This window comes from Typha latifolia, chromosome 10, assembly GCF_019914945.1.
Source record: "Typha latifolia isolate L0001 chromosome 10, TyphaL0001v2, whole genome shotgun sequence".
In the NCBI taxonomy this organism is placed as follows: Eukaryota; Viridiplantae; Streptophyta; class Magnoliopsida; order Poales; family Typhaceae; genus Typha; species Typha latifolia.
The window spans coordinates 5,169,850-5,196,967 of NC_133095.1; the positions used below are offsets into that span (position 1 = coordinate 5,169,850).

Consider the following 27,118-nt stretch of genomic DNA (forward strand, 5'->3'; position numbering starts at 1 on the left):
ATTTTTCCTTTGCTTTGTTTTTCATATTTAACTTTTTCAACATATTATTTACGTTTTGCAACTAATTTTGCAATATCAAAACTATCAAAATTAGGTTAAATTCAATAACTCTTCTCAAAATTGGGTTAAATCTCTAACAAAACATTCAGATGAAAAGAATCAATAGAAGGTTTTCTATGAGAGTTTGATAAGAACTTGTATACTTTAATTGTACGACAGCATAACTTTGAACCAATAATTAGAAGGCAAACAGGTAAAAGGTCAAAAGTGGATTGAGAATGAGATGTAGTAGTAGCTGAAGAGAATTTGAATGTGAAGAAGATTTTCGTTATCCATTCAATGAATCAGCTTACATGCTTTATACAGGATATTTACGATCCACAATTCATGGCCTGAGATTTAAATCCTACCATACAGATATATATTAACAGCTATTAACACAATCATAGCCGGCTAACATAATCAGTTAAGGGATCATATCAGATTCTTTTCTTTAACACTCCCTTTCAAGTTGGAATGTATATTGACTACGTTCAACTTGTTGAGCAATGCCTTAAATTTTGTCGAACTCAATGGCTTGGTGAACAAGTCTGCTGGTTGATCACTAGTACGGATGTATGCAGTCTTAATTTCTCCTCTCTGCGCCCTTTCACGAACTACCTGACAATCAATCTCTATATGTTTCGTGCGCTCGTGGAAAACTGGGTTCAAAGCTATATGTATAGCAGCTTGGTTGTCACATAACAGCTTAACTAGTTGAGCTTGACACACATTCAAATCTTTTAATATACTTTGTAACCAAGTTACCTCACAACATGTAGTAGCCAGTGAACGATATTCTGCCTCCACACTTGAACGCGCCACTGTACTTTGTTTCTTTGTCTTCCAAGAGATTGGTGCATGTCCAAGTAGGATGCAATATCCAGTCAAAGATCTTCTTGTGTCTTTACAGCGAGCCTAGTCAGCATCACAGAATGCTTTCAGCTCTAGTGGTCCTTTGGAAGGTAAAAGAATCCCTTGGCCAGGTGTGTGTTTGATGTACTGCAGGACCTTGTGTGCAGCTTCAAGATGAGGTTGTCTAGGCTTGTCCATGAACTGACTTAATATGTTAACAACGTACACAAGGTTTGGTCTCGTAATTGTGAGGTATATTAGCCGCCCTACAAGTCTCTGATATTGGGATGGATCATGTAATAATTCACCACTCGTTTGTGTTAGTGACAAGTTCTGATCAACTGGAAAACATGAGGGTTTAACACTAAGAAAACTTGTCTCTTCAAGAATTTGTAAGGCATATTTCCTCTTACACAATGCAATAAATACCTTGCTTAGACCTTGCAACCTCAACGCCAAGGAAGTATTTTAGTTGCCCCATGTCCTTTAGTTTGAATTGGCTCGAAAGAAATTGCTTGGTATCAGTGATGTCTTCCAAGCTGTTTCCTGCCAAGATCACATCATCAACATAAACCAGTAATGTTGTGAATCTACCTGAATGATTTCGGACGAATAATAAATAATCCGACCAAGATTGGTGAAATCTAGCTGATTTGAGGGGTGTTGGTAGTTTAAGAAACCACTGCCGTGAGGCTTGCTTCAAACCGTAAATGGATTTGTGAAGCTTGCAGACTTGAGTCTCCCCCTTTCATCCGAAACTAGGTGGAAGCTTCATATATTATATATACTTCCTCAGAAAGATCCCCATTGAGGATGCATTGCTAACATCAAGTTGATGCGAATGCCAATCTTATAGTGTTGCAAGGCTAAGAAGCACATGTACTGTCGTTAACTTGGCAACTGGTGCAAATGTTTCTCTATAATCAACCTCCTCAACTTGGCTCAAACCAGCTGAATAAGATCGTTAACCTCCAGATCTACAACTTAGATTCAGAATTTATCTACGGTGAAACGGAGAATTAATCTGAGAAAGATAAAGAAGATTGATTTAGTTAGTTAGTTAGTAGTGGAGACAGAGGAAAAGATTAGATAATGGACTAATAATATTTGTTATGTCTTTAATATACCCTTCACTTGCCGTCGCTAATATCACATGTGGATAGATGGTACATAATAGGACATGCAACCATGATATAGTAATAATAAATTTTAGTGAATAAATGTGGGCTATTAAGAGATGAACCCATGACATCTAGAAAACGTAACTCTAATATTAAATTAGATAAATTATTAAGCCAAAAAATTAAAGTGTTAAGTAACATATCAGCAATATATATTATGTCTTTAAAAATATAGATGGGAGATTACACGGAGGACCCCAAGTCATTGACCTAGGGTAATTTGCCATATTAGCAATACTACTTGCGAAGAATGTTGCCGATGCCTAAAATTTTTTAGAGTAACTGATGGACTATAATTATTAATATAACCTAATTAATATTATTACATTCGTACACAGCTAGTTTTTCAAGAGGAATAAGGTTACAATTAATACAAAAAAAATGTAAGAATACTCACAAAAAGTTTATTGATCCAATTATGTGGGAGGGGGCGATTTGGGGATTCAGTGTGTGCTAGTGCATCATTTGATGCATTTTAATACATTGATTGTGCCCATCTAATATTTTTGATAATTAAATAAAGATAACCAGTCAGCCGCCTAGTTGGTTTTAACACATTGATTGTGCATAGATGACAGCAATTAACTTAATAATAGGAACTCTACAATGGATGATGTTATGAACCAGATCTGGAATGATATGGACATAAGAAAATTATAAAAGTTTGTATGGAAGTAGCCTCAGAAGTCAGGGTTCTAATGGATCTAGTTTCACGAGAATTCGACGTCTAGATGAAAAGAAATAATTAAAATAGTGGAATAAGGTCAAATAGGACAGAACCGTAATTAACTGATGTTGCAACGGTCGTCGGAGGGTGGTGGACGGTCAAGGGTGGTGGTGGACGGAAGATAGGGTGGTTGGTGGTTGGTGGTGGTGGAAGGTGGCTAGGGTTTGGAAAATCGAGATACTTCTAATGCTATAATCTACTCCTAGAAAAATAAATACAATCTAATGACTATGATAAAAGATAAGGATGAAAATAATAACTTAGTAAACTCAGATTCCTTCAATGATATGTATCCACTTTTATTTATAAGAGTAAAAATCTCCAACGGATCGGATCCACATGCAGATTATCTGATTTATTTAAAATTAAAATAATAAGATAAATCTAACTAACTACTTTAGTCGACTTAACCCATGTGACCGGATTGTAAGAGATGAACATATTTGGGGTTGAGAATAGAGATACACTAACATACAAAGCAACAAGGGTATTTGCCTTTTTTACTTTTTTTATCACTGGAACCTCTTCATTATCACCAAAGCATTCTTCTCTAGCACATCGCCTCCGATCTTTGCTACCATAGTATAGTTCGAAATCCAAACAGCTCAACTCAGAGACAGAGGATTACCAAAGCATTGTCAAATTATATATTATATCTTCTCATAGTTCGTCATTCTATGCTTACTGCTAGGATCAGACAAATCCGATATGGAGGCACCTTTTTTGACTAGAATGGCATACAATCAGATGAGGAGAAAAAGGCGTATGAGGACCTTCTCAAAGTTGACACTCTAACTCCACCATCTGAAATTAAAGGGGATGTAAGCAAATTAGTGTTATTTGATGTGGTTATACTTGCAAAAGAGTTGCTAGAGATGGAGGAAGAGGAGAGATGAGAGTTGATGAGTCGTGTTTGGGTAGAGATGTTATGTTTTGCTACAACTCAATGCAGAGGGTTCATCCATGCTAAGCAGCTCAGTGATGGAGGAGAGCTACTCACATTTGTATAGCTTCTGATGGTTCATCTTGGAATTAGAGAACAACACTTGTTATAATGGGAAGTAAATTCATGGCCCAAGATTTAAATCCTACCGTATACATATATCTATTAACAGCTATTAACACAATCATAGCTGGCTAACAGAATTAGTTAAGGGATCATATCAGATTCTTTTCTTTAACAGTAGCACCTACTAAGCTTGCTTTATTCTCCCACTACTATTTACATGATCAAATCAAACTACTCCACTAAATACTTAAGGACAAATAACTGAAGAATATCTCGTAGTGGCAAAATTTGGTGGAAATTTTTCTTAAACTTTATACCAAATGATCCATTATTATGGAGACAGGGGAGAAGAAAAGTAGTAGCAAAAATTTGAACGATTAGGTAATGGACTAACAATATTTGTTATGTCTTTATTATGCCCTTTCACTTGCAGTCCTTAATATTGCATGTGGATAGATGATACATAATAGGATGTGCGGCCACAATATAGCAATGATAAATTTTAGTGAATAAATGTGGGCTATTAAGGGATGAACTCATGACATCCAGAAAACGTAACTCTAATATTATATTAGATAAATTATTAAGCCAAAAAATTAAACTGTTAAGTAACATACCAATAATTTATATTATGTCTTTAACAATATAGATTAGAGATTACAAGAAGGAACCTAAGTCATTGACCTATAGGTAAGTTGCCATATTAGCAATATTACATGCGAAGAATGTTGGAGATGACTAAAATTTTTTAGAGTAACAGATGGATTATAATTATTAATATAACCCAATTATATTATTACATTCGTACACAGCTAGTTTTTCAAGAGGAATAAGGCTCCAATCAATACCAGAAAAATGTAAGAACACCTCACAAAAAGTTTATTGATCTAATTACGTGGGAGGGGGCAATTTGGGGATTCAGTGTGTGCTAGTGCATCATTTGATGCGTTTTAATACATTGATTGTGCCCATCTAATATTTTTTGTAATCGAATAAAGATAACCAGTCAGCCGCCTAGTTGGTTTTAACACATTGATTGTGCACAGGTGACAGCAATTAACTTAATAATAGGAACTCTGCGGTAGATGATGTTACGAACCAAATCTGGAAAGATCTGAACATAAGAAAATTGTAAACATTTATATAGAGGTAGCCTTGGAAGTTAGGGTTATAATGGATTTGGTTTCACGAGAATCCGACGTCTGGATAAAAAGATATTACTAAAATAGTGGAATAAGGTCAAATAGGACAGAACCGTAATTACTGACGTTGGGGTGGTCGTCGGAGGGTGGTGGACGGCCAAGGGTGGTGGTGGACGGACGTAAGATAGGATGACTAGTGGTGGTGGAAGGTGGCTAGGGTTTAGAAAATCAGAATGCTTATACAGCTATGATCTACTCAACTCAGATTCCTTCAATAATATGTATCTAGCGGATCAGATCCACATGCGAATTATCTGATTTATTTAAAATTCAAATAATAAAATAAATTTAATTAACTAACTTGGCTTGACTTGTCTCAACTTAATCAATGTGGTCGGATTGTAGCACATAAACATATTTAGGGTTGAGAATAGAGATACACGAACACATAAAAAGAGGGGTATTTGCACTCTTCATTGAAATACTAAACAAGTGTAGAACATAATCTTCTATTTTCTTAAAGTACAGTGTGATCTGGAATAATCTGGAATTTTTTTTAATTTTTTGCATGTACTTATACTTCTTTGAGAAAGAAAATCCTCAGATCACAAGCTCTGTAATTCAAGGTCTGATCGAATTGATCACAACTGAGATGCAAAGCGACAATGCAACTCCTGATCCATCTGCCGATGCTTTCTTTGCCAGCACGCTTCGATATATTTAGTTTCAGATGCAAAAGAGTGGATCTATGGGTGAAAAATATGCGTCCATAAAAGTTAATTGATTCCTATTAATTGGGTTGAAGCTCCCACGGAGTCTTGATGCTGACCTCGTATGATCACTCTGGTTTCCAGTCCATTTCATGTCAACCATGAGATGAATATGGGTTGAACCTTTGTAAATGCGGCATAAATTGCAACGTTCCCATCTAAAGCCTGTCAATCTTTGTTATCTATTTGCTGTGGTATACTGGTAAATTGCTAGGAGTGAACTGCTGTATCACCTAGTACTCTCCATTTAGAAAAGTTTGGAAAGTAGTTGTGAGATAGCATCATTTGAATTTTCTCAATCTCTTTGTACTCTTTGAAAAGTTTGGAAAAGTTTGGAAAGTAGTATTCTCCTTTTACTTTTCTATAGCGGTAAACGAAAACTACGTTTTATCATCTGAGACCTATTTTTGCAGTTCATCCGTAACGAACAAACTTCAGCATGTTTGCGATCTCTTATTTAGAATGTCTGGACTCTTGGAAGCTTTTGAGCTTGAATCTTTCATGAACATTCTTTAACATTACACTGCGTAAATCCTATCCACTTCTTTCTTAATCAATCGAAATTTAAATCTGTGATTATTCTAATAGCCTACCATCTAAATGCTATAACAAAATCATTTGCAATTGTGAACGACTGGTTGGCTGACAACTCTTTCCACCATTAATAATAACAAAGAACTTATGCTCTAAAATAATCTATTGTTAAATGTGTAATTGGTAGACATGTATGAGGATCTGATCAATATCAGTTACTATTAAATAAATATCAGAACTTTCTCTTACCACTTGCTAAGGGCAAATTAGTCCTAAAATAGTAAAAATGAGTAATTTTTCAATGGAAACATGAAACATGAAATGGATTCTAGTGTGCACTCTAATCTAACAAAATGTATATTGACTATAACAAATATATAGACTCAATTTTATATTCTAAATTATAAAAACTAAATGTAATTAAATTGCGAAATCCTCTATGTTCATACCAACTTTGGTAAATAGGAAAAGAACAAAAAACCTTCTGATTCTAAATATTTTCATTCCTCTCACTTTAATGACTACATTTAATAAAATTCCCTTCCATAAATTGTTTGTAATTAGAGGGTCTCATGTGGAAAAAAAAAACCAGAAGAATTGATTCTGAAACTCTTAAACTGTCTTGCTGGGACATAAGTCCAAACGTTTAATATCAACCTAAATAATATTACACTTGAAATACATCGATTATAATGGATCTAAGCCATTCATGAAATATGTTATTGAGAATGTATATAGTCTCTCGCTTTCCCTTTTCCTTGCAAAAGGATATTGCACTTTGCTTAAATCAAGATGTTGTCAGTCCATGAAATGGATGAGAAGAAGTGGGCGTGCATGAGTGATAAAGTATGTTGTAATGTCTTTAAACGATTCCATTTTCAGTTATTTAAGGTAGGAATTGATGGCATCCTAGTTGAACAAAAGATAGCAATGCGCTTAGGATCCATGCATGTAGTGTGATGTAAAAGAATATCCTCAGTTTGATCTAAATTGGATAGTTAGAAATGGAAATGGTTTTGCATGACTTATATATGCATGAGAAATTATCCAGCGTATATAGTTTTGATGACGAGGTATATATTCATCATTTGTTGTTTGGAGTTGCTTCGGCTAATGCTTTAAATACAGAAGTAATTGGGATAATAGCATTTTGATAGAATTCATAACGAGGTGCTCTAATCGTATGGTTTGCAGTATTATCTAAAGGAGAGAGGTTGGACCATTTATTCCTGCAGTGTTCTTTATTTTGGCCAACTTTTCAAGTGGATGATACCTATAATGGGATGCCTAAACACCCTAAGCATATTCAGGAAGTTTGATCTATTGGAGGAAGGAAAGTATCTCATATTAAAGGGTAAACCTTGGTGCAAGATTTGGATTGCTTGGTCCATCTACCCAATAAAGGAACAGAAAGAAGAATTTAATATGAGACTATTTATATCATTATTAAATCTCTCTTTTGGTGCCATTCAAGGAGATCTCAAGAGCTAGAAGCGAGTATACAGAGGCATCAAGAAATAGGAAGGGGGAATGATGCATCACATCCTAAATAGAGTAGAGAAGGTATGGGAATTTTGGGAAATTCGATCATCTGTTTTGTTCAGCTTATTCTTGCAGGTCGTCCTTATCTTCTCCGGGAAGTATAGGACGCGCAATGGATCTCGGTTGATTGCTTTGACAATGTGGTTGGCCTACTTGCTCGCCGACTGGGTCGCCACCTTTGCGCTCGGCCTCCTCTCCAATAACCGGAATAATACTTCCATGGTCTTGCAAATAGAGACCTCCATGCTTTCTGGGCACCCTTCCTTCTCTTACATCTTGGCGGCCCTGACACCATCACTGCCTTCTCCCTAGAGGATAATGAGCTCTGGCGGAGGCACCTCCTTGGGCTAGTTTTTCAGGTTACAATGGCCATCTATGTCTTCGTTGAGTCTTGGTCCAGCACCAAGCTCTTGGTCCCAGCACTTCTGATGTTTCTTGCTGGAATTATCAAATACGCGGAAAAGACTTGGGCTCTCTGGTGTGCAAGCGAGGGCGTATTAAGGAAGTCCTTGGTCACTAACCCCAACCCTGGGCCCAACTACGACCATGGAATGGCAAAGTTATGGCTAACAGAAGAGAGAGAGAGGAGGAGAGAGAGAGAGAGAATAGAGAGAGAGAGAGAGAGGCTTTTAGTAATTAATCTGGAGAGAGGAATGCAGAATGTTAGTTGGTTAGAACTCCTGTTGATAGCTGATAATTTCTTTCAGATTGCCAAGCGCCTCATTGTGGGCCTCATCCTAGACTTTGGTGACCGCGGGAGGAGCCAGCTCTTCTTCCTCAAGTGCTCCACCTCCCAAGCTTTCAAGGTGATCGAGATAGAACTTTCTTTTATTTATGAAATGCTTTACACTAAATCGACTGCAATTCATACCAAACTAGGACCTTTTCTTCGCTCCTTCACTTTGGCATTTATGGTATCCTCCCTAATTGCCTTCTTGATCATCAAGAAGCATAGCTATGGTGAGGTTGATTTAGTAATTACGTACATATTGCTAGGAGGGGCTGTTGTTCTTGAGTTCTATTCTGTTGGACTACTTGTCTTCTCTGAGTGGGCTGTTATCTGCCTTCACTATCTCAAATATTTTTCTTGGCCGTCGCACATCATATTCTCCATCATGTCGTTCTTCGATAAGCAGAGTAAGCCAAGATGGTCCAATTCAATGGGACAATGCAATCTCATAACCTTTTGCCTCAGTGATCGGTCACCTACATCCACATGTACTCTAAAAGAAATCTGGGATAAATTATGGCACACCAGGAGTTATCCTGTTACTGATGAGCTAAAAACTTTCATCTTTGAGGTGCTCAAAGAAGCGTCTGAGAATGCAAATAATTCTAAAGATTATAAGCATTTTACCACTTGCAGAGGAATGGACACTCTCAAGAAGATGGAAAAGGAAGACGCTAAGATACTTGTCGAAAGTGTCAACAACATAGAGTTCGACCAAAGCATTCTTCTCTGGCACATTGCCTTCGATCTTTGCTTTCATAGTACAGTTCAAAATCTAGACAGCTCAACTCAGAAACAGAGGATGATTTGCAAAGAATTGTCAGATTATATGTTATATCTTCTCATAGTTCGCCATTCTATGCTTATTGTTGGGATTGGACAAATCCGATATGGAGACACCTGTGCAGAAGCTAAGCGATTTTTCAACGAGAATGACATACAATCAGATGAGGAGAAAAAGGCGTGTGAGGAGCTTTTCAAAGTTGATACTCCAATTCCACCGTCTAAAGTTAAAGGGGATGCAAGCAAATCAGTGTTATTTGATGCGGTTATACTTGCAAAAGAGTTGCTAAAGTTGAAGGAAGAGGAGAGATGGAAGTTGATGAGTAGTGTTTGGGTAGAGATGTTATGTTTTGCTGCAACTCATTGCAGAGGGTTCATCCATGCTAAGCAGCTCAGTGATGGAGGAGAGCTACTTACATTTGTATGGCTTCTGACGGCTCATCTTGGAATGGGAGAACAATATATGATAGAAAGAACCGAAATATGGAGAATGTAGCAACCGAAAGCATTACGTGAAATACTGAAATAGTTGCCACATATTGCAATGTGAAAAGTTGGTCTTTAATTGGAAATAAGAAAAGTTTGATCGTCTGACTCAATTTCAACTTCCGAGTTGTAAGCCAATTTATGTGAAAGAAGCATTTGTATTAGCAGCTCCAAATGTTGTTGAAGATTTGTACAATAACCGTTGTTTCTGTGCTCAATTCAATGTATGCATTTAAATTTTTTTCACATTTGAGTACTTCAAGGTGGTGCAACCACTACTATGCTTAGTTTTAATTATAGAGTTTTCTCATCAATATATTTCGTTTTCAAAATTTTAAATACTTCAATTGGAATACTTCTCTTTTAGACACGTAGACAGCTAACTCATCAGCCCAAAAAGAAACCGGTTAACACAATTTTTTTTTATATTAGAGTTAAATTGTTAAACTTTAGTTATCTCAATAATAATAGAAAAAAGACAAAGTAAGCCCTTTAGACATTGCAATCAGATAGATTTAAAGAGAGAAATTAGATTGGGATCTGAATTGAATAAATTTACACAAATAAAAAGAATAGGTAAGATTCATCTGATTGTATGTGAGAATACCTGGAACCTCTTCATTTTTTAGGTTTGAGATACACAAAGCAACAGAGGTGTTTGCCCTCTTCTTGTATTAATGAATATCTGAAACCTCTTCATTATTCTTTTTAATTTCGTTGAAAGCTCGCATAGAGTCTTGGCCGAGGATTGCAGAAAAAATGGCTCATCCATGATAGGGCCTCTAGATCTCCCAGAGTAATTTGTCACCCTATTTTTTTTGCTTAATTTCAATTTATCTCATGTATTTTAAATTTAAACACTTTATTAGGCAAAGTTGCAACTATTAGTTAATTGTTAATTAGGACATAATATCATAATAGCAAATAATATACAGATATCTATTAACAGCTATTAACACAATCATAGCCTGCTAACATAATCAGTTAAGGGATCATATCAGATTCTTTTCTTTAACGGTAGCACCCACTAAGCTTGCTTTATTCTCCCACTACTCTTTATATGATCAAATCAAACTACTCCACTAAATACTTAAGGACAAATAATTGAAGAATATCTCGTAGCGGCAAAATTTGGTGGAAATTTTTCTTAAACTTTGTCCCAAATGATCTACTATTATGGAGACAGAGGAGAAGAAAAGTAGTAGCGAAAATTTGAACGATTAGATAATGGACTAACAATATTTGTTGTCTTTAATATGCCCTTTCACTTGTAGTCCCTAATATCGCATGTGGATAGATAAACATAATAGGATGTGTGGCCACGATATAGCAATAATAAATTTTAGTGAATAAATGTGGGCTATTATGGGATGAACCCATGACATCCAGAAAACGTAACTCTAGTATTATATTAGATAAATTATTAAGCCAAAAAATTAAATTGTTAAGTAACATACCAGCAATATATATTATGTCTTTAACAATATAAATGAAAGATTATAAGGAGGACCCTAAGTCATTGACCTAGGGTAATTTGCCATATTAGCAATACTACTTGCGAAGAATGTTGTTGATGCTTAAAATTTTTTAGAGTAATAGATGGACTATAATTATTAATATAACCTAATTAATATTATTACAATTCATACACAGCTACTTGTTTTTCAAGAGGAATAAGGTTCCAATGAATACAAAAAATAAATGTAAGAATACCTCACAAAAAGTTTATTGATCCAATTACGTGGGAGGGGGCAGTTTGGAGATTCAGTGTGTGCTGGTGCATAATTTGATGCATTTTAATACATTGATTGTGCCCATCTAATATTTCTGATAATTGAATAAAGATAACCAGTCAGCCACCTAGTTGGTTTTAACACATTGATTGTGCACAGATGACAGCAATTAACTTAATAATAGAAACTTTGCAGCAGATGATATTATGAACCAGATCTAGAATAATCTGGATGTAAGAAAATTATAAAAATTTGTATAGAAGTAGCCTCAGAAGTCAGGGTTCTAATGGATCTAGTTTCACAAGAATCAGACGTCTGGATGAAAAGATATTACTGAAATAGTGGAATAAGGTCAAACAGGACAGAACCGTAATTACTAATGTTGAGGCAGTCGTCGGAGGGTGGTGGACGGACGTAAGATAAAGTGACTGCTAGTGGTGGAAGGTCGCTTGGGTTTAGAAAATTGGGATGCTTCTATAGCTATAATCTACTCCTAGAAAAATAAAAACGATTTAACGACTATGGTAAAAGATAAGGATGAAAATAATAACTTAGGTAGACTTAGATTTTTTTTTAATGATATGTATCTAGCGGATCAGATCCATATACGGATTATCTGATTTATTTAAAATTAAAATAATAAAATAAATCTAACTAACTAATTTTACTTGACTCAACTTAACAGTTATGGTCCGATTGTAACAAATGAACATATTTGAGGTTGAGAATAGAGATACACTAACACACAAAGCAGCAGGGGTATTTGCCTTCTCGTTTACGTTTACTTTTCTTATCACCGAAACCTCTTCATTATCATCAGTTGAGATTGTTCTATTTTTTATTCCTGTTGGACTATCTCCTCTTATATCGTGAATAGACATCTTTTCCTTTGACTTGTGCAGTACTCGGCAAAACTTTTAAAGAAGCCTGATCAGTGTAGAGGTGTATATGCGCGTTCTCATCTGACTTCCTGCTTTCAATTAAAATCTAATTAGCCTTACCATTTACTCTTCGAGGATCTTGCCCCTTTCCCATAACCATTTATTGTTAGTTCTTTTGTGTCCCTATAGTAAAGTTTCCCTGTGTTTCTTCCTCCAATCTTTAGAAAGTACGCCAATGACATATCAGGAAAATTTAATGATTTCATCTTATCCTTCTCCGAACTTGTATGAATGTTAAGCCTTAATATTCAACTTCTCTTCATGCTAGTTGTGATCTGCTTCTTGTTCCAGGGTCCTCCTTTGCTTAAAGCATGCCTTGAGGATTGCAAATGCTGCTCAATAGATGGCTAATGTTACAAGGGGAAGCAGTGGGTCCGTTGCAAAACTAACTGTTAATTTGATTTGGACTACTAATTGGAAACCTTTTACTTTTCTAACGCGGTAAACTAAAATTCAACAATTTAATATCAACCTGAATAATATTACACTTGAAATACATCGAGTATAATGGATCTAAGCCATTCATGAAATATGTTATTGAGAATGTATATAGTCTCTCGCTTTCCCTCTTCCTTGCAAAAGGATATTGCACTTTGATTAAATCAAGATGTTGTCGGTCCATAAAATGGATGAGAAGAAGTGGGCCTGCATGAGTGATAAAGTATGTTGGAATATCTTTAAAAAGTCCATTTTTAGTTATTTAAGATAGGAATTGATGGCATCATAGTTGAACAAAAGATATCAATGTGCTTAGATCCATGCATGTCGAGTGATGTAAAAGAATATCCTCAGTTTGATCTAAATTGGATAGTTAGAAATGGAAATGGCTTTGCATGACTTATATATGCATGAGAAATTATCCAGTGTATATAAGGAGGTATATATTCATCATTTGTTGTTTGGAATTGCTTTGACTAGTGCTCGAAATACAGAAGTAATTGGAATAATAACATTTTGATAGAATTCATAATGAGGTGCTCTAATCGTATGGTTTGCTGTATGATCTAAAGGAGAGAGGTTGGACCATTTATTCCTGCAGTGTTCTTTATTTTGGCCAGCTTTTCAAGTGGATGATACCTATCTTGGGATGCCTAAACACCCTAAGCATATTCAGGAAGTTTGATCTATTGGAAGAAGGAAAGTATCTCATATTAAAGGGTAAACATTGGTGCAAGATTTGGATTGATTGGTCCATCTGCCCAAGAAAGGAACAGAAAGAAGAATATAATATGAGACTATTTATATCATTATTAAATCTCTCTTCTGGTGCCATTCAAGGAGATCTCGAGAGCTCGAAGCTAGTATATAGAGGCATCAAAAAACAGGAACGGGGGACGATGCATCACATCCTAAATAGAGTAGAGAAGGTATGGAAATTTTGGGAAATCCGATCATCTGTTCTGTTCAGCTTATTCTTGTAGATCGTCCTCATCTTTTTCGGGAAGTATAGGACGCGCAATGGATCTCGGTTAGTTGCCTCGATAATGTGGTTGGCCTACTTGCTCGCCGACCGGGTCGCCACCTTCGCGCTCGGCCTCCTCTCCAATAACCGGAATAATACTTCCTTTGGTCTTGCAAATAGAGACCTCCATGCTTTCTGGGCACCCTTCCTTCTCTTACATCTCGGCGGCCCTGACACCATCACTGCCTTCTCCCTGGAGGATAATGAGCTCTGGAGGAGGCACCTCCTTGAGCTAGTTTTTCAGGTTACAATGGCCATCTATGTCTTCGTTGGGTCTTGGTCCAGCACCAAGCTCTTGGTCCCAGCAATTCCGATGTTTCTTGCTAGAATTATCAAATACGCGGAAAAGACTTGGGCTCTCTGGCATGCAAGCGAGGGCATATTAAGGAAGTCCTTGGTCACTAACACCACGCCTAGGCCCAACTACGTCGAAGTAACAAAACATTTATGCCGAATAGAAGATGTCAAAGAGAGAGAAAGAAAGCAGGATGAATGTGTGGCAGAGATAGATATAAATAGAGAGATAAGAAAGAGAAGAAAGAGGAGAGAGATTGCAGAGAGAGTGAGCTATCTGAAATATAATATGCACACGAAAATGGAAGATGTTAGTAGGTTAGAAAACCTGTTGAACGCTGATGATTTCTTTCAGATTGACAAACGCCTCATCATGGGCCTCATCCTAGACTTTAAGGATCGTCAATCGAGCCAGCCCTTCTTCCTCGAGTGCTCCACCTCCAAAGCTTTCAAGGTGATCGAGATAGAACTTTCTTTTGTTTATGAAATGCTTTACACTAAATCGACTGCAATTCATACCAAACTAGGACCGTTTCTTCGCTGCTTCACTTTGGCATTTATACTATCCTCCCTAATTGCCTTCTTGATCATCAAGAAGCACAGCTATGGTGAGGTTGACATAGTAATTACATACATATTGCTAGGAGGGGCTGTTCTTCTTGAGTTCTATTCTGTTGGACTACTTGTCTTCTCTAAGTGGGGTGTTATCCGCCTTCACAATCTCAAATATTTTTCTTGGCTGTCGAACATCATATTCTCCATCATGTCGTTCTTCGATAAGCAGAGTAAGCCAAGATGGTCCAATTCAATGGGACAATGCAATCTCATAACCTTTTGCCTCAGTGATCGGTCACCTACATCCACATGTACTCTAAAAGAAATCTGGGATAAATTATGGCACACTAAGAGTTATGGTGTTACTAATGAGCTAAAAGATTTCATCTTTAAGGTGCTCAAAGAAGCGTCTAGGAAAGCTATTGTTTCCAAAGATTATAAGTATTTAACCACCTGCAGAGGAATGGACACTCTCGAGGAGATGGGTAAGAAAGACGTTAAGACACTTGTCGATAGTGTCAACAACATAGAGTTCGACCGAAGCATTCTTCTCTGGCACATTGCCTCTGATCTTTGCTACCATAGTACAGTTCAAAATCTAGACAGCTCAACTCAGAAACAGAGTATGATTAGCAAAGAATTGTCAGATTATATGTTATATCTTCTCATAGTTCGCCATTCTATGCTTATTGCTGGGACTGGACAAATCCGATATGGAGACACCTGTGCAGAAGCTAAGCGATTCTTCGACGAGAATGACATACAATCAGATGAGGAGAAAAAGGCATGTGAGGAGCTTCTCAAAGTTGATACTCTAATTCCATCGGCTAAAATTAAAGGGGATGCAAGCAAATCAGTGTTATTTGATGCGGTTATACTTGCAAAAGAGTTGCTAAAGTTGGAGGAAGAGAGGAGATGGGAGTTGATGAGTCGTGTTTGGGTAGAGATGTTATGTTTTGCTGCAACTCATTGCAGAGGGTTCATCCATGCTAAGCAGCTCAGTGATGGAGGAGAGCTACTCACATTTGTATGGCTTTTGATTGCTCATCTTGGAATGGGAGAACAATACATGATAGAACAAGGCGAATTAAGGTATATTTGAATAGCAGATAACGGAAGCATTGCGTGAAATACTGAAACAATTGTCACATATTGCAGTGCGAAAAGTTGGTCTTTAACTGGAACCAAGAAAAGTTTGATCGTCTGACTCAATTTGAGCTTCGGAGTTATAAGCCAATTTATGTGAAAGAAGCATTTGTATGAGCTGCTCCAAATGTTGTTGAAGATTTGTGCAATAACCGTTGTTTCTTTGCTCAATTCAATGTATGTATTTAAATTTTTTTCACATGCGAGTACTCCAAGGTGGTGCAACTACTACTATGCTTAGTTTTAATTATAGAGTTTTCTCATCAATAAATTTCGTTTTCAAAATTTTAAATACTTCAATTGGAATACTTCCCTTTTAGGCACGTAGACAACTAACTCATCGGCCCAAAAAGAAACTAGTTAACACCAATTTTTTTATATTAGATTTAAATTGTTAAACTTTAGTTATCTCAATAATAATAGAAAAAAGACAAAGTAAGCCCTTTAGACATTGCAATCGGATAGATTTAAAGAGAGATATTAGATTGGGATCTGAATTGAATAAATTTACATAAATAAAAAGAATAGGTAAGATTCATCTGATTGTATTTTCTAGAATTATAGTTTTATTTATAGATGAGGAGTAGTTGGTCATTTGGCTATTTATTAACGATGGAAAATATTGGTGCCAATAAAACATGTTGAAAAAACTAACTGTTAATTTGATTTGGAAACCTTTTACTTTTCTAACGCGCTAAACCAAAACTACGTTTTATCATCTAAGACCTATTTTCGCACTTCATCTGTAACGAACAAACTTGAGCATGTTTGTTATCTCTTCTAAAAATTGAATTATTACGTATACTTGCATGGTGTTTCAAAACTGTTCTTATTTAGAATGTTTGAAATCCTAAAAGCTTTTGAGCTTCAATCTTTCATGGACATTCCTTAACATTACACTGTGCGTAAATCCTATCCACTTCTTTCTTAATCAATCGAACTTTAAATCTGTGCTTAATTAATAGCCTGCCATCTGAATGCTATAACAAAATCATTTGCACTTGTGAACGACTGGCTGACAAATCTTCCCACCATTAATAATAACAAAGAGCTTACGCTCTAAAATAATCTACTATTAAATGTCTAATTGGAAGACATGTAGGACGATTTGATCAATATCAGTTAATGACTAGATTTTATAAAATTCTCTTCCATAAATTGGGGTTCTGTAATTAGAGGGTCTCATGTGGAAAAAAAAAAAGCTAGAAGAATTGATTCTGAAACTCTCTAAAAGTATCTTGCTGGGACATAAATCAAACCATTTAATATCACCCTGAATAATATTACACTTGAAATACATGGAGAATAATGGATCTAAGCCATTCATGAAATATGTTATTGAGAATGTACACAGTCTCGCTTTCGGTCTTCCTTGCAAAAGGATATTGCACTTTGATGAAATCAAGATGTTGTCGGTCCATGAAATGGATGCGAAGAAGTGGGCATGCATGAGTGATAAAGTATGTTGGAATATCTTTAAACAATTCCATTTTTAGTTATTTAAGGTAGGAATTGATGGCATCATAGTTGAACAAAAGATATCATTGTCCTTAGATCCATGCATGTAGTGTGATGTAAAAGAATATCCTCAGTTTTATCTAAATTGGATAGTTAGAAATGGAAATGGCTTTGCATGACTTATATATGCATGAGAAATTATCTAGTGTATATAAGGAGGTATATATTCATCATTTGTTGTTTGGAATTGCTTTGACTAGTGCTTGAAATACAGAAGTAATCGGGATAATAGCATTTAGATAGAATTCATAATGAGGTGCTCTAATCGTATGGTTTGCAGTATGATCTAAAGAAGAGAGGTTGGACCATTTATTCCTGCAGTGTTCTTTATTTTGGCCCACTTTTCTAGTGGATGATACCTATCTTGGGATGCCTAAACACCCTAAGCATATTCAGGAAGTTTGATCTATTGGAAGAAGAAAAGTATCTCATATTAGAGGGTAAACCTTGGTGCACGATTTGGATCACTTGGTCCATCTGCCCAAGAAAGGAACAGAAATAAGAATATAATATGAGACTATTTATATCAATTATTAAATCTCTCTTCTGGTGCCATTCAAGGAGATCTCGAGAGCTCGAAGCGAGTATATAGAGGCATCAAGAAATAGGAAGGGGGGATGATGCATCACATCCTAAATAGAGTAGAGAATGTATGGAAATTTTGGGAAATCCGATCATCTGTTCTGTTCAGCTTATTCTTGTAGATCGTCCTCATCTTTTTCGGGAAGTATAGGACGCGCAATGGATCTCGGTTGGTTGCCTCGATAATGTGGTTGGCCTACTTGCTCGCCGACTGGGTCACCACCTTCGCGCTCGGCCTCCTCTCCAATAACTAGAATAATACTTCCTTTGGTCTTGCAAATAGAGACCTCCATGCTTTCTGTGCACCCTTCCTTCTCTTACATCTCGGCGGCCCTGACACCATCACTACCTTCTCCCTGGAGGACAATGAGCTCTGGAGGAGGCACCTCCTTGAGCTAGTTTTTCAAGTTACAATGGCCATCTATGTCTTCGTTGGGTCTTGGTCCAGCACCAAGCTCTTAGTCCGAGCAGTTCTGATGTTTCTTGCTGGAATTATCTATTGGTAATTTCATGTATTTGACATGAATTTTTTTTTAACTTTGAGCTAAGTTTTAAGTGGGGCCCACACATTATTAATGATGGTTTAATGGTGGAATTAATTTAGCTCAAAGTGTACTTTATTGTCAAATATTCACTTAGTCAAATCCATGAAGAAAAGTGAATGAAAATTGGCTCTAAAGTGGGTATCATGGCAATGGAAAATAAAGGAAAGTAAGTTTAGTACCATATTGGATATTTGATAAATGTTAGTATGGTATATAAGTAACAAACTTCTTATGGGCTTTGGGCCCCAAAAGGGGTACCTATTTTGTGGGTAAAGATTACTATGCAACTTTACTCACACACACACACGCGCGCCGCCCGGCTCGGCTCGGTTCGAACGCACGGGTCAAGTCCAATTTTAATTTTTTGCCTGATACGGGTTCAAATCTGGTTTGGTTCGGGGTCGAAGTGGTGTGTCCCTTCGATAAACAGTTAATCAATCAGTTAGTTGGTTGAACCCGACCCAAATGGTGTCCAACACTAGACTCGACTATTCAAAATTTTATATTCTATAATATGTAAGTTATTTATCTTATTTTGATCGGATTTATTGTGACTCTTTGGAATCAGATTATTACCGCCAACATTATCAAGTATGCAGAGAAGTCTTGGGCTCTCTAGCGTGCAAGCGAAGGCGTACAAAGGAAGTCCTTGGTCTGTGACCCCAACCCCGGGCTCAACTGTATCTATCAAGAACAAATATTTGAGGGAGTTGATGAAGAGAGAGAAAGAAAGCTGCCCGATTATGAGGCAGAGATAGAGAGAGAGATAAAGAGAGAGAGAGAGATGCTGAAGAGAGAGAGAGATGCCGTACCCGATTGGGAGGGGGAATTCCAAGGTATTAGTAGGTCAGAACTCCTGTCGCAAGTTGAACATTTCTTTCAGATTGCCAAGCGCCTCATCGTGGGCCTCGTCCTAAACTGTAATGACCGCCTGTTGAGCTTGCCCTTCTTCTACAATTGCTCGACCTCCCAAGCTTTCAAGGTGATCGAGATAGAACTTGTTTTTATTTATGAAATGCTTTACACTAAATCGACTGTAATTCATACCAAACTAGGACCTTTTCTTCGCTGCTTCACTTTGGCATTAATGCTATCCTCCATAATTGCCTTCTTGATCATCAAGAAGCATAGCTATGGTGAGGTTGATTTAGTTATTATGTACGTATTGTTAGGAGGGGCTATTCTTCTTGAGTTCTATTCTATTGGACTACTCGTCTTCTCTGAGTGGGCTGTTCTCCGCCTTCAGAATCTCAAATATTTTTTTTAGCTATCGAACATTATATTCTCCATCATATCGTTCTTTGGTAAGCAGAATAAGCGAAGATGGTCCAATTCAATGGGACAATGCAATCTCATAACCTCTTGCCTCAGTGGTCGGTCACCTACATCCACAAGTACCCTAAAAGAAGTCTGGGATGAATTATCGCACACCAAGAGTATTGATGTTACTGATGAACTAAAATATTTTATCTTTATAGTGCTCAAAGAAGTGTCTATGACGGCAAATGTTTCCGCAGATTTTAAGCATTTTACCACTTGCAGAGGAATGGACACTCTCGAGAAGATGGGTAAGAACAACGTTATGACACTTGTCGATAGTGTCAACAACGTAGAGTTCAACCAAAGCATTCTTCTCTAGCACATTGCCTCCGATCTTTGCTACCATTATACAATTCAAAATCTAGACAGCTCAACTCAGAGGCAGAGGATGATTAGCAAAGCATTGTCAGATTATATGTTATATCTTCTCATAGTTCACCATTTTACGCTTACTGCTGGGATCGGACAAATCCGATATAGAAACACCCATGCAGAAGCTAAGCAATTCTTCGACGAGAATGACATACAATCAGATGAGGAGAAAAAGGCATGTGAGGAGCTTCTGAAAGTTGATACTCTAATTCCACCATCTAAAGTTAAAGGGGATGCAAACAAATCAGTGTTATTTAATGCGGTTATACTTGCAAAAGAGTTGCTAAAGTTGGAGGAAGAGGAGAGATGGGAGTTGATGAGTCATGTTTGGGTAGAGATGTTATGTTTTGCTGCAACTCATTGCAGAAGGTTCATCCATGCTAAGCAGCTCAGTGATGGAGGAGAGCTACTTACAATTGTATGGCTTCTGATTGCTCATCTTGGAATGGGAGAACAATACATGATAGAACGAATTATTTTAGAGATTACAATTATTTAACCACCTGCGAGGAAATGGACACTCTCGAGAAGATGTGTAAGGAAGATGTTAAGACACTAGTCGATAGTGTCAACAACATAGAGTTCGACCAAAGCATTCTTCTTTGGCACATTACCTCTGATCTTTGTTACCATTGTACAGTTCAAAATCCAAACAACACAACTCAGAGACCGACGATTAGCAAAGCATTGTCAGACTATATGTTATATCATCTCATAGTTCGACATTCTATACTTACTGCTGGGATTGGACAAACCCGATATGGAGACACCTTGTGCGAAGCTAAGAGATTCTTCCACAAGAATAACATATGATCAGATAAGGAGTGAAAAAGGCGTGTGAGGAGCTACTCAAAGTTGAGACTCCATTTCCACTAATTGTAAATGTTGTTGAAGATTTGTGCAATAACCGTTGTTTCTTTGCTCAATTCAATGTATGTATTTAAATTTTTTTCACATGTGAGTACTCCAAGGTGGTTAAATACTTCAATTGGAGTAGTTCTCTTTTAGACATGTAGATAGCTAACTCATCGGCCTAAAAAGAAACTAGTTAACACCAAGTTTTTAATATTAGATTTAAATTGTTAAACTTTAATTATCTCAATAATAATAGAAAGAAGACAAAGTAAGCACTTTAGACATTGCAATCGGATAGATTTAAAGAGAGATATCATATTGGGATCTGAATTAAATAAATTTACACAAAAAAAAAGATTAGGTAAGATTCATCTGATTGTATGTGAGAATACCTGGAACCTCTTCATTTTTGAGGTTTGAGATACACAAAGCAACAGGGGTGTTTGCCCTCTTCTTATATTGATGAATATTTGAAACCTCTTCATTATTCTTATTAATTTCGTTGAAAGCTCGCATGGAGCCTTGATTGAGGATTGTAGAAAAAATGGCTCATCCATGACAGAGCCTCTGGATCTCCCAGAGTAATTTATCACCCTATTATTTTGCTTAATTTAAACTTATCTCATGTATTTTAAATTTAAACACTTTATCAGACAAAGTTGCAACTTTTAGTTAATTGTTAATTAGGAAATACTATCATAATAGCAAATAATATTTATTAAAATTATATCTTTTACCATATACTAAACAAATTATCATTTTATCCTTAATATTTATCTCATCAATCTTTTCTCTATCAAATTAAAACATAGGAATAATTATCCCTAGAATAAAAATCTTTTTTTGGGGAATAACAAAGATGAATACATATTTTATAACTGTTACTATTTCCGAAGACTTGACGGTTTATTAAAATAGAAGAAGCCCTAATAATACAGAAATATAGATAATTTAGCAAAGAAATAGATGCAATACCTAAATAATCCAGTTAGTCATAATAAAATTTCAATTACTATATTTTCTTTTCTTTGTTTATGATATTTAACTTTTTCAACATATTGTATAAGTTTTGCAACTAATTTTGCAATATGAAAACTGTAAAAATTAGGTTAAATTCAATAATTGTTCTCAAAATTGGGTTAAATCTCTAACAAAACATTAAGATGAAAAGAATCAATAGAAGGTTTTCTATGAGAGTTTGATAAGAACTTGTATACTTTAATTGTACGAAAGCATAACTTTGAACCAATAATTAGAAGGCAAACAGGTAAAAGTCGAAAGTGGATTGAGAATGAGATGTAGTAGTAGCACCCACTAAGCTTGCTTTATTCTCCCACTACTCTTTACATGATCAAATCAAACTAACCCACTAAGTACTTATGGACAAATAATTGAAGAATATCTCGTAGTGGCAAAATTTGGTGGAAATTTTTTTAAAACTTTGTACCAAATGATCCATTATTATGGAGACAGAGCTGAAGAAAAGTAGTAGCAAAAATTTGAACGATTAGGTAATGGACTAATAATATTTGTTATGTCTTTAATATGCCCTTTCACTTATAGTCCCTAATATTGCATGTGGATAGATGATATATAATAGGACGTGCCGCCACAATATAGCAATAATAAATTTTAGTGAATAAATGTGGGCTATTAAGGGATGAACTCATGACATCCAGGAAACATAACTCTAATATTATATTAGATAAATTATTAAGCCAAAAATTTAAACTATTAAGTAACATACCAATAATTTATATTATGTCTTTAACAATATAGATTAGAGATTACAAGAAGGATCCTAAGTCATTGACCTAGGGTAATTTGCCATATTAGCAATACTACTTGCGAAGAATGTTGCCGATGCCTAAAATTTTTTAGAGTAACTGATGGACTATAATTATTAATATAACCTAATTAATATTATTACATTCGTACACAGCTAGTTTTTCAAGAGGAATAAGGTTACAATTAATACAAAAAAAAATGTAAGAATACTCATAAAAAAAGTTTATTGATCCAGTTATGTGTGAGGGGGGCGATTTGGGGATTCAGTGTGTGCTAGTGCATCATTTGATGCATTTTAATACATTGATTGTGCCCATCTAATATTTTTGATAATTAAATAAAGAGAACCAGTCAGCTGCCTAGTTGGTTTTAACACATTGATTGTGCACAGATGACAGCAATTAACGTAATAATAGGAACTCTGCAGCAGATGATGTTATGAACCAGATCTGGAATGATCTAGACATAAGAAATTTATAAAAGTTTGTAGGACGTAGCCTCAGAAGTAAGGGTTCTAATGGATCTAGTTTCACGAGAATCCGACGTCTAGATGAAAAGAAATTATTGAAATAGTGGAATAAGGTCAAATAGGACAGAACCGTAATTAACTGATGTTGCAACGGTGGTCAGAGGGTGGTGGACGGCCAAGGGTGGTGGTGGACGGAAGATAGGGTGGTTGGTGGTTGGTGGTGGTGGAAGGTGGCTAGGGTTTGGAAAATCGAGATACTTCTAATGCTATAATCTACTCCTAGAAAAATAAATACAATCTAATGACTATGATAAAAGATAAGGATGAAAATAATAACTTAGTACACTCAGATTCTTTTAATGATATGTATTCACTTTTATTTATAGAAGTAAAAATCTCTAGCGGATCGGATCCATATTGCGGATTATCTAATTTATTTGAAATTAAAATAATAAGATAAATCTAACTAACTACTTTAGTCGACTTAACCCATGTGACCGGAATTTTATTAAATGTATATAGTCTCTCGCTTTCCCTCTTTCTTGCAAAAGGATATTGCACTTGATTAAATAAAGATGTTGCCAGTCCATGAAATGGATGAGAAGAAGTGGGCGTGCATGAGTGATAAAGTATGTTGGAATATCTTTAAACAATTCCATTTTTAGTTATTTAAGGTAGGAATTGATGACATCATAGTTGAACAAAAGAGAGCAATGTGCTTAGATCCATGCATGTAGTGTGATGTAAAAGAATATCCTCAGTTTGATCTAAATTGGATAGTTAGAAATGGAAATGGCTTTGCATGACTTATATATGCATGAGAAATTATCCAGCGTATATAGTTTTGATGACGAGGTATATATTCATCATTTGTTGTTTGGAGTTGCTTTGGCTAATGCTCGAAATACAGAAGTAATCGGGATAATAGCATTTTGATAGAATTCATAATGAGGTGCTCTAATCGTATGGTTTGTTGTATGATCTAAAGGAGAGAGATTGGACCATTTATTTCTGCAGAGTTCTTTATTTTAGCTAACTTTTCAAGTGGATGATACCTATCTTGGGATGCCTAAACACACTAAGCATATTTAGGAAGTTTGATCTACTGGAAGAAGGAAAGTATCTCATATTAAAGGGTAAACCTTGGTGCAAGATTTGGATCGCTTGGTCCATCTGCCCAAGAAAGGAACAGAAAGAAGAATATAATATGAGACTATTTATATCATTATTAAATCTCTCTTCTGGTGCCATTCAAGGAGATCTCGAGAGCTCAAAGAGAGTATACAGAGGCATCAAGAAATAGGAAGAGGGGATGATGCATCACATCCTAAATAGAGTAGAGAAGGTATGGGAATTTTGGGAAATTCGATCATCTGTTTTGTTCAGCTTATTCTTGCAGGTCGTCCTTATCTTCTCCGGGAAGTATAGGACGCGCAATGGATCTCGATTGGTTGCCTTGATAATCTGGTTGGCCTACTTGCTCGCCGACTGGGTCGCCACCTTCGCGCTAGGCCTCCTCTCCAATAACCGTAATAATACTTCCTATGGTCTTGCAAATAGAGACCTCCATGATTTCTGGGCACCTTTTCTTCTCTTACATCTCGGCGGCCCTGACACCATCACTGCCTTCTCCCTGGAGGACAATGAGCTCTGGAGGAGGCACCTCCTTGGGCTAGGTTTTCAGGTTACAATGGTCATCTATGTCTTCGTTGGGTCTTGGTCCAGTACCAAGCTCTTAGTCCCAGCAGTTCTGATGTTTCTTGCTGGAATTATCAAGTATGCAGAGAAGTCTTGGGCTCTCTGGTGTGCAAGCGAAGGCGTACCAAGGAAGTCTTTAGTCACTGACCCCAACCCTGGGCCCCACTATGACAAGGGAATGGCAGAGTTATGGCTAAAGGAAGAGAGACAGAGAGAGAGATTTATAGAGAGACAGAGAGAGCAAATGAGAGAGAGAGAGAGAGAATAGAGTTAGAGGGAGACAGAGAAGAGAGAGAGAGAAAGAGAATAGAGAGAGAGAGCTTTTTAGAAATTAATCTGGAGAGAGGAATGCAGGATGTTAGTTGGTTAGAACTCCTGTTGAATGCTGAAGAGTTCTTTGATATTGCCAAGCGCCTCACTGTGGGCCTCATCCTAGACTTTGATGACCGCATGTCGAGCCAGCCCTTCTTCTACGAGTACTCCACCTCCCAAGCTTTCAAGGTGATCGAGATAGAACTTTCTTTTATTTATGAAATGCTTTACACTAAATCGACTGCAATTCATACCAAACTAGGACCTTTTCTTCGCTCCTTCACTTTGGCATTTATGCTATCCTCCCTAATTGCCTTCTTGATCATCAAGAAGCATAGCTATGGTGAGGTTGATTTAGTAATTACGTACATATTGCTAGGAGGGGCTGTTGTTCTTGAGTTCTATTCTATTGGACTACTTGTCTTCTCTGAGTGGGCTGTTATCCGCCTTCACAATCTCAAATATTTTTCTTGGCCGTCGCACATCATATTCTCCATCATGTCGTTCTTCGATAAGCAGAGTAAGCCAAGATGGTCCAATTCAATGGGACAATGCAATCTCATAACCTTTTGCCTCAGTGATCGGTCACCTACATCCACATGTACTCTAAAAGAAATCTGGGATAAATTATGGCACACCAGGAGTTATCCTGTTACTGATGAGCTAAAAACTTTCATCTTTGAGGTGCTCAAAGAAGCGTCTGAGAATGCAAATAATTCTGAAGATTATAAGCATTTTACCACTTGCAGAGGAATGGACACTCTCAAGAAGATGGAAAAGGAAGACGCTAAGATACTTGTCGAAAGTGTCAACAACATAGAGTTCGACCAAAGCATTCTTCTCTGGCACATTGCCTTCGATCTTTGCTTTCATAGTACAGTTCAAAATCTAGACAGCTCAACTCGAAACCAGAGGATGATTTGCAAAGAATTGTCAGGTTATATGTTATATCTTCTCATAGTTCGCCATTCTATGCTTATTGCTGGGATTGGACAAATCCGATATGGAGACACTTGTGCAGAAGCTAAGCGATTCTTCAACGAGAATGACATACAATCAGATGAGCAGAAAAAGGCGTGTGAGGAGCTTCTCAAAGTTGATACTCCAATTCCACCATCTGAAGTTAAAGGGGATGCAAGCAAATCAGTGTTATTTGATGCAGTTATACTTGCAAAAGAGTTGCTAAAGTTGGAGGAAGAGGAGAGATGGAAGTTGATGAGTGGTGTTTGGGTAGAGATGTTATGTTTTGCTGCAACTCATTGCGGAGGGTTCATCCATGCTAAGCAGCTCAGTGATGGAGGAGAGCTACTTACATTTGTATGGCTTCTGACGGTTCATCTTGGAATGGGAGAACAATATATGACAGAAAAAGTCGAAAGAGAAGATAAGGTAAGCATTGCGTGAAATACTGAAACAGTTGCCACATATTGCAATGTGAAAAGTTGGTCTTTAACTGGAACCAAGAAAAGTTTGATCGTCTGACTCAATTTCAACTTCCGAGTTGTAAGCCAATTTATGTGAAAGAAGCATTTGTATGAGCAGCTCCAAATGTTGTTGAAGATTTGTACAATAACCGTTGTTTCTTTGCTCAATTCAATGTATGTATTTAAATTTTTTTCACATTTGAGTACTTCAAGGTGGTGCAACCACTACTATGCTTAGTTTTAATTATAGAGTTTTCTCATCAATATATTTCGTTTTCAAAATATTAAATACTTCAATTGGAATAG

The 27,118-nt window shown here is 36.5% G+C and overlaps 1 protein-coding gene and 2 pseudogenes across 1 annotated transcript; all 3 read left to right on the forward strand.

Moving 5' to 3' along the window:
- Positions 1-7,743: 7,743 nt before the first annotated feature.
- Positions 7,744-10,046, forward strand: LOC140796681 (uncharacterized; annotated as a pseudogene).
- A 3,763-nt stretch (positions 10,047-13,809) lies between these two features.
- LOC140796484 (uncharacterized) lies at positions 13,810-20,779 on the forward strand. Its single transcript, XM_073149528.1, has 6 exons — positions 13,810-13,839; positions 13,894-15,875; positions 19,143-19,254; positions 19,458-19,556; positions 19,887-20,142; positions 20,260-20,779. Exons 1-6 carry the CDS (start codon positions 13,810-13,812, stop codon positions 20,763-20,765), a joined length of 2,985 nt encoding a protein of 994 aa, XP_073005629.1. The 3' UTR covers positions 20,766-20,779.
- A 3,871-nt stretch (positions 20,780-24,650) lies between these two features.
- LOC140796073 (uncharacterized) lies at positions 24,651-27,008 on the forward strand (annotated as a pseudogene).
- Positions 27,009-27,118: the final 110 nt, after the last annotated feature.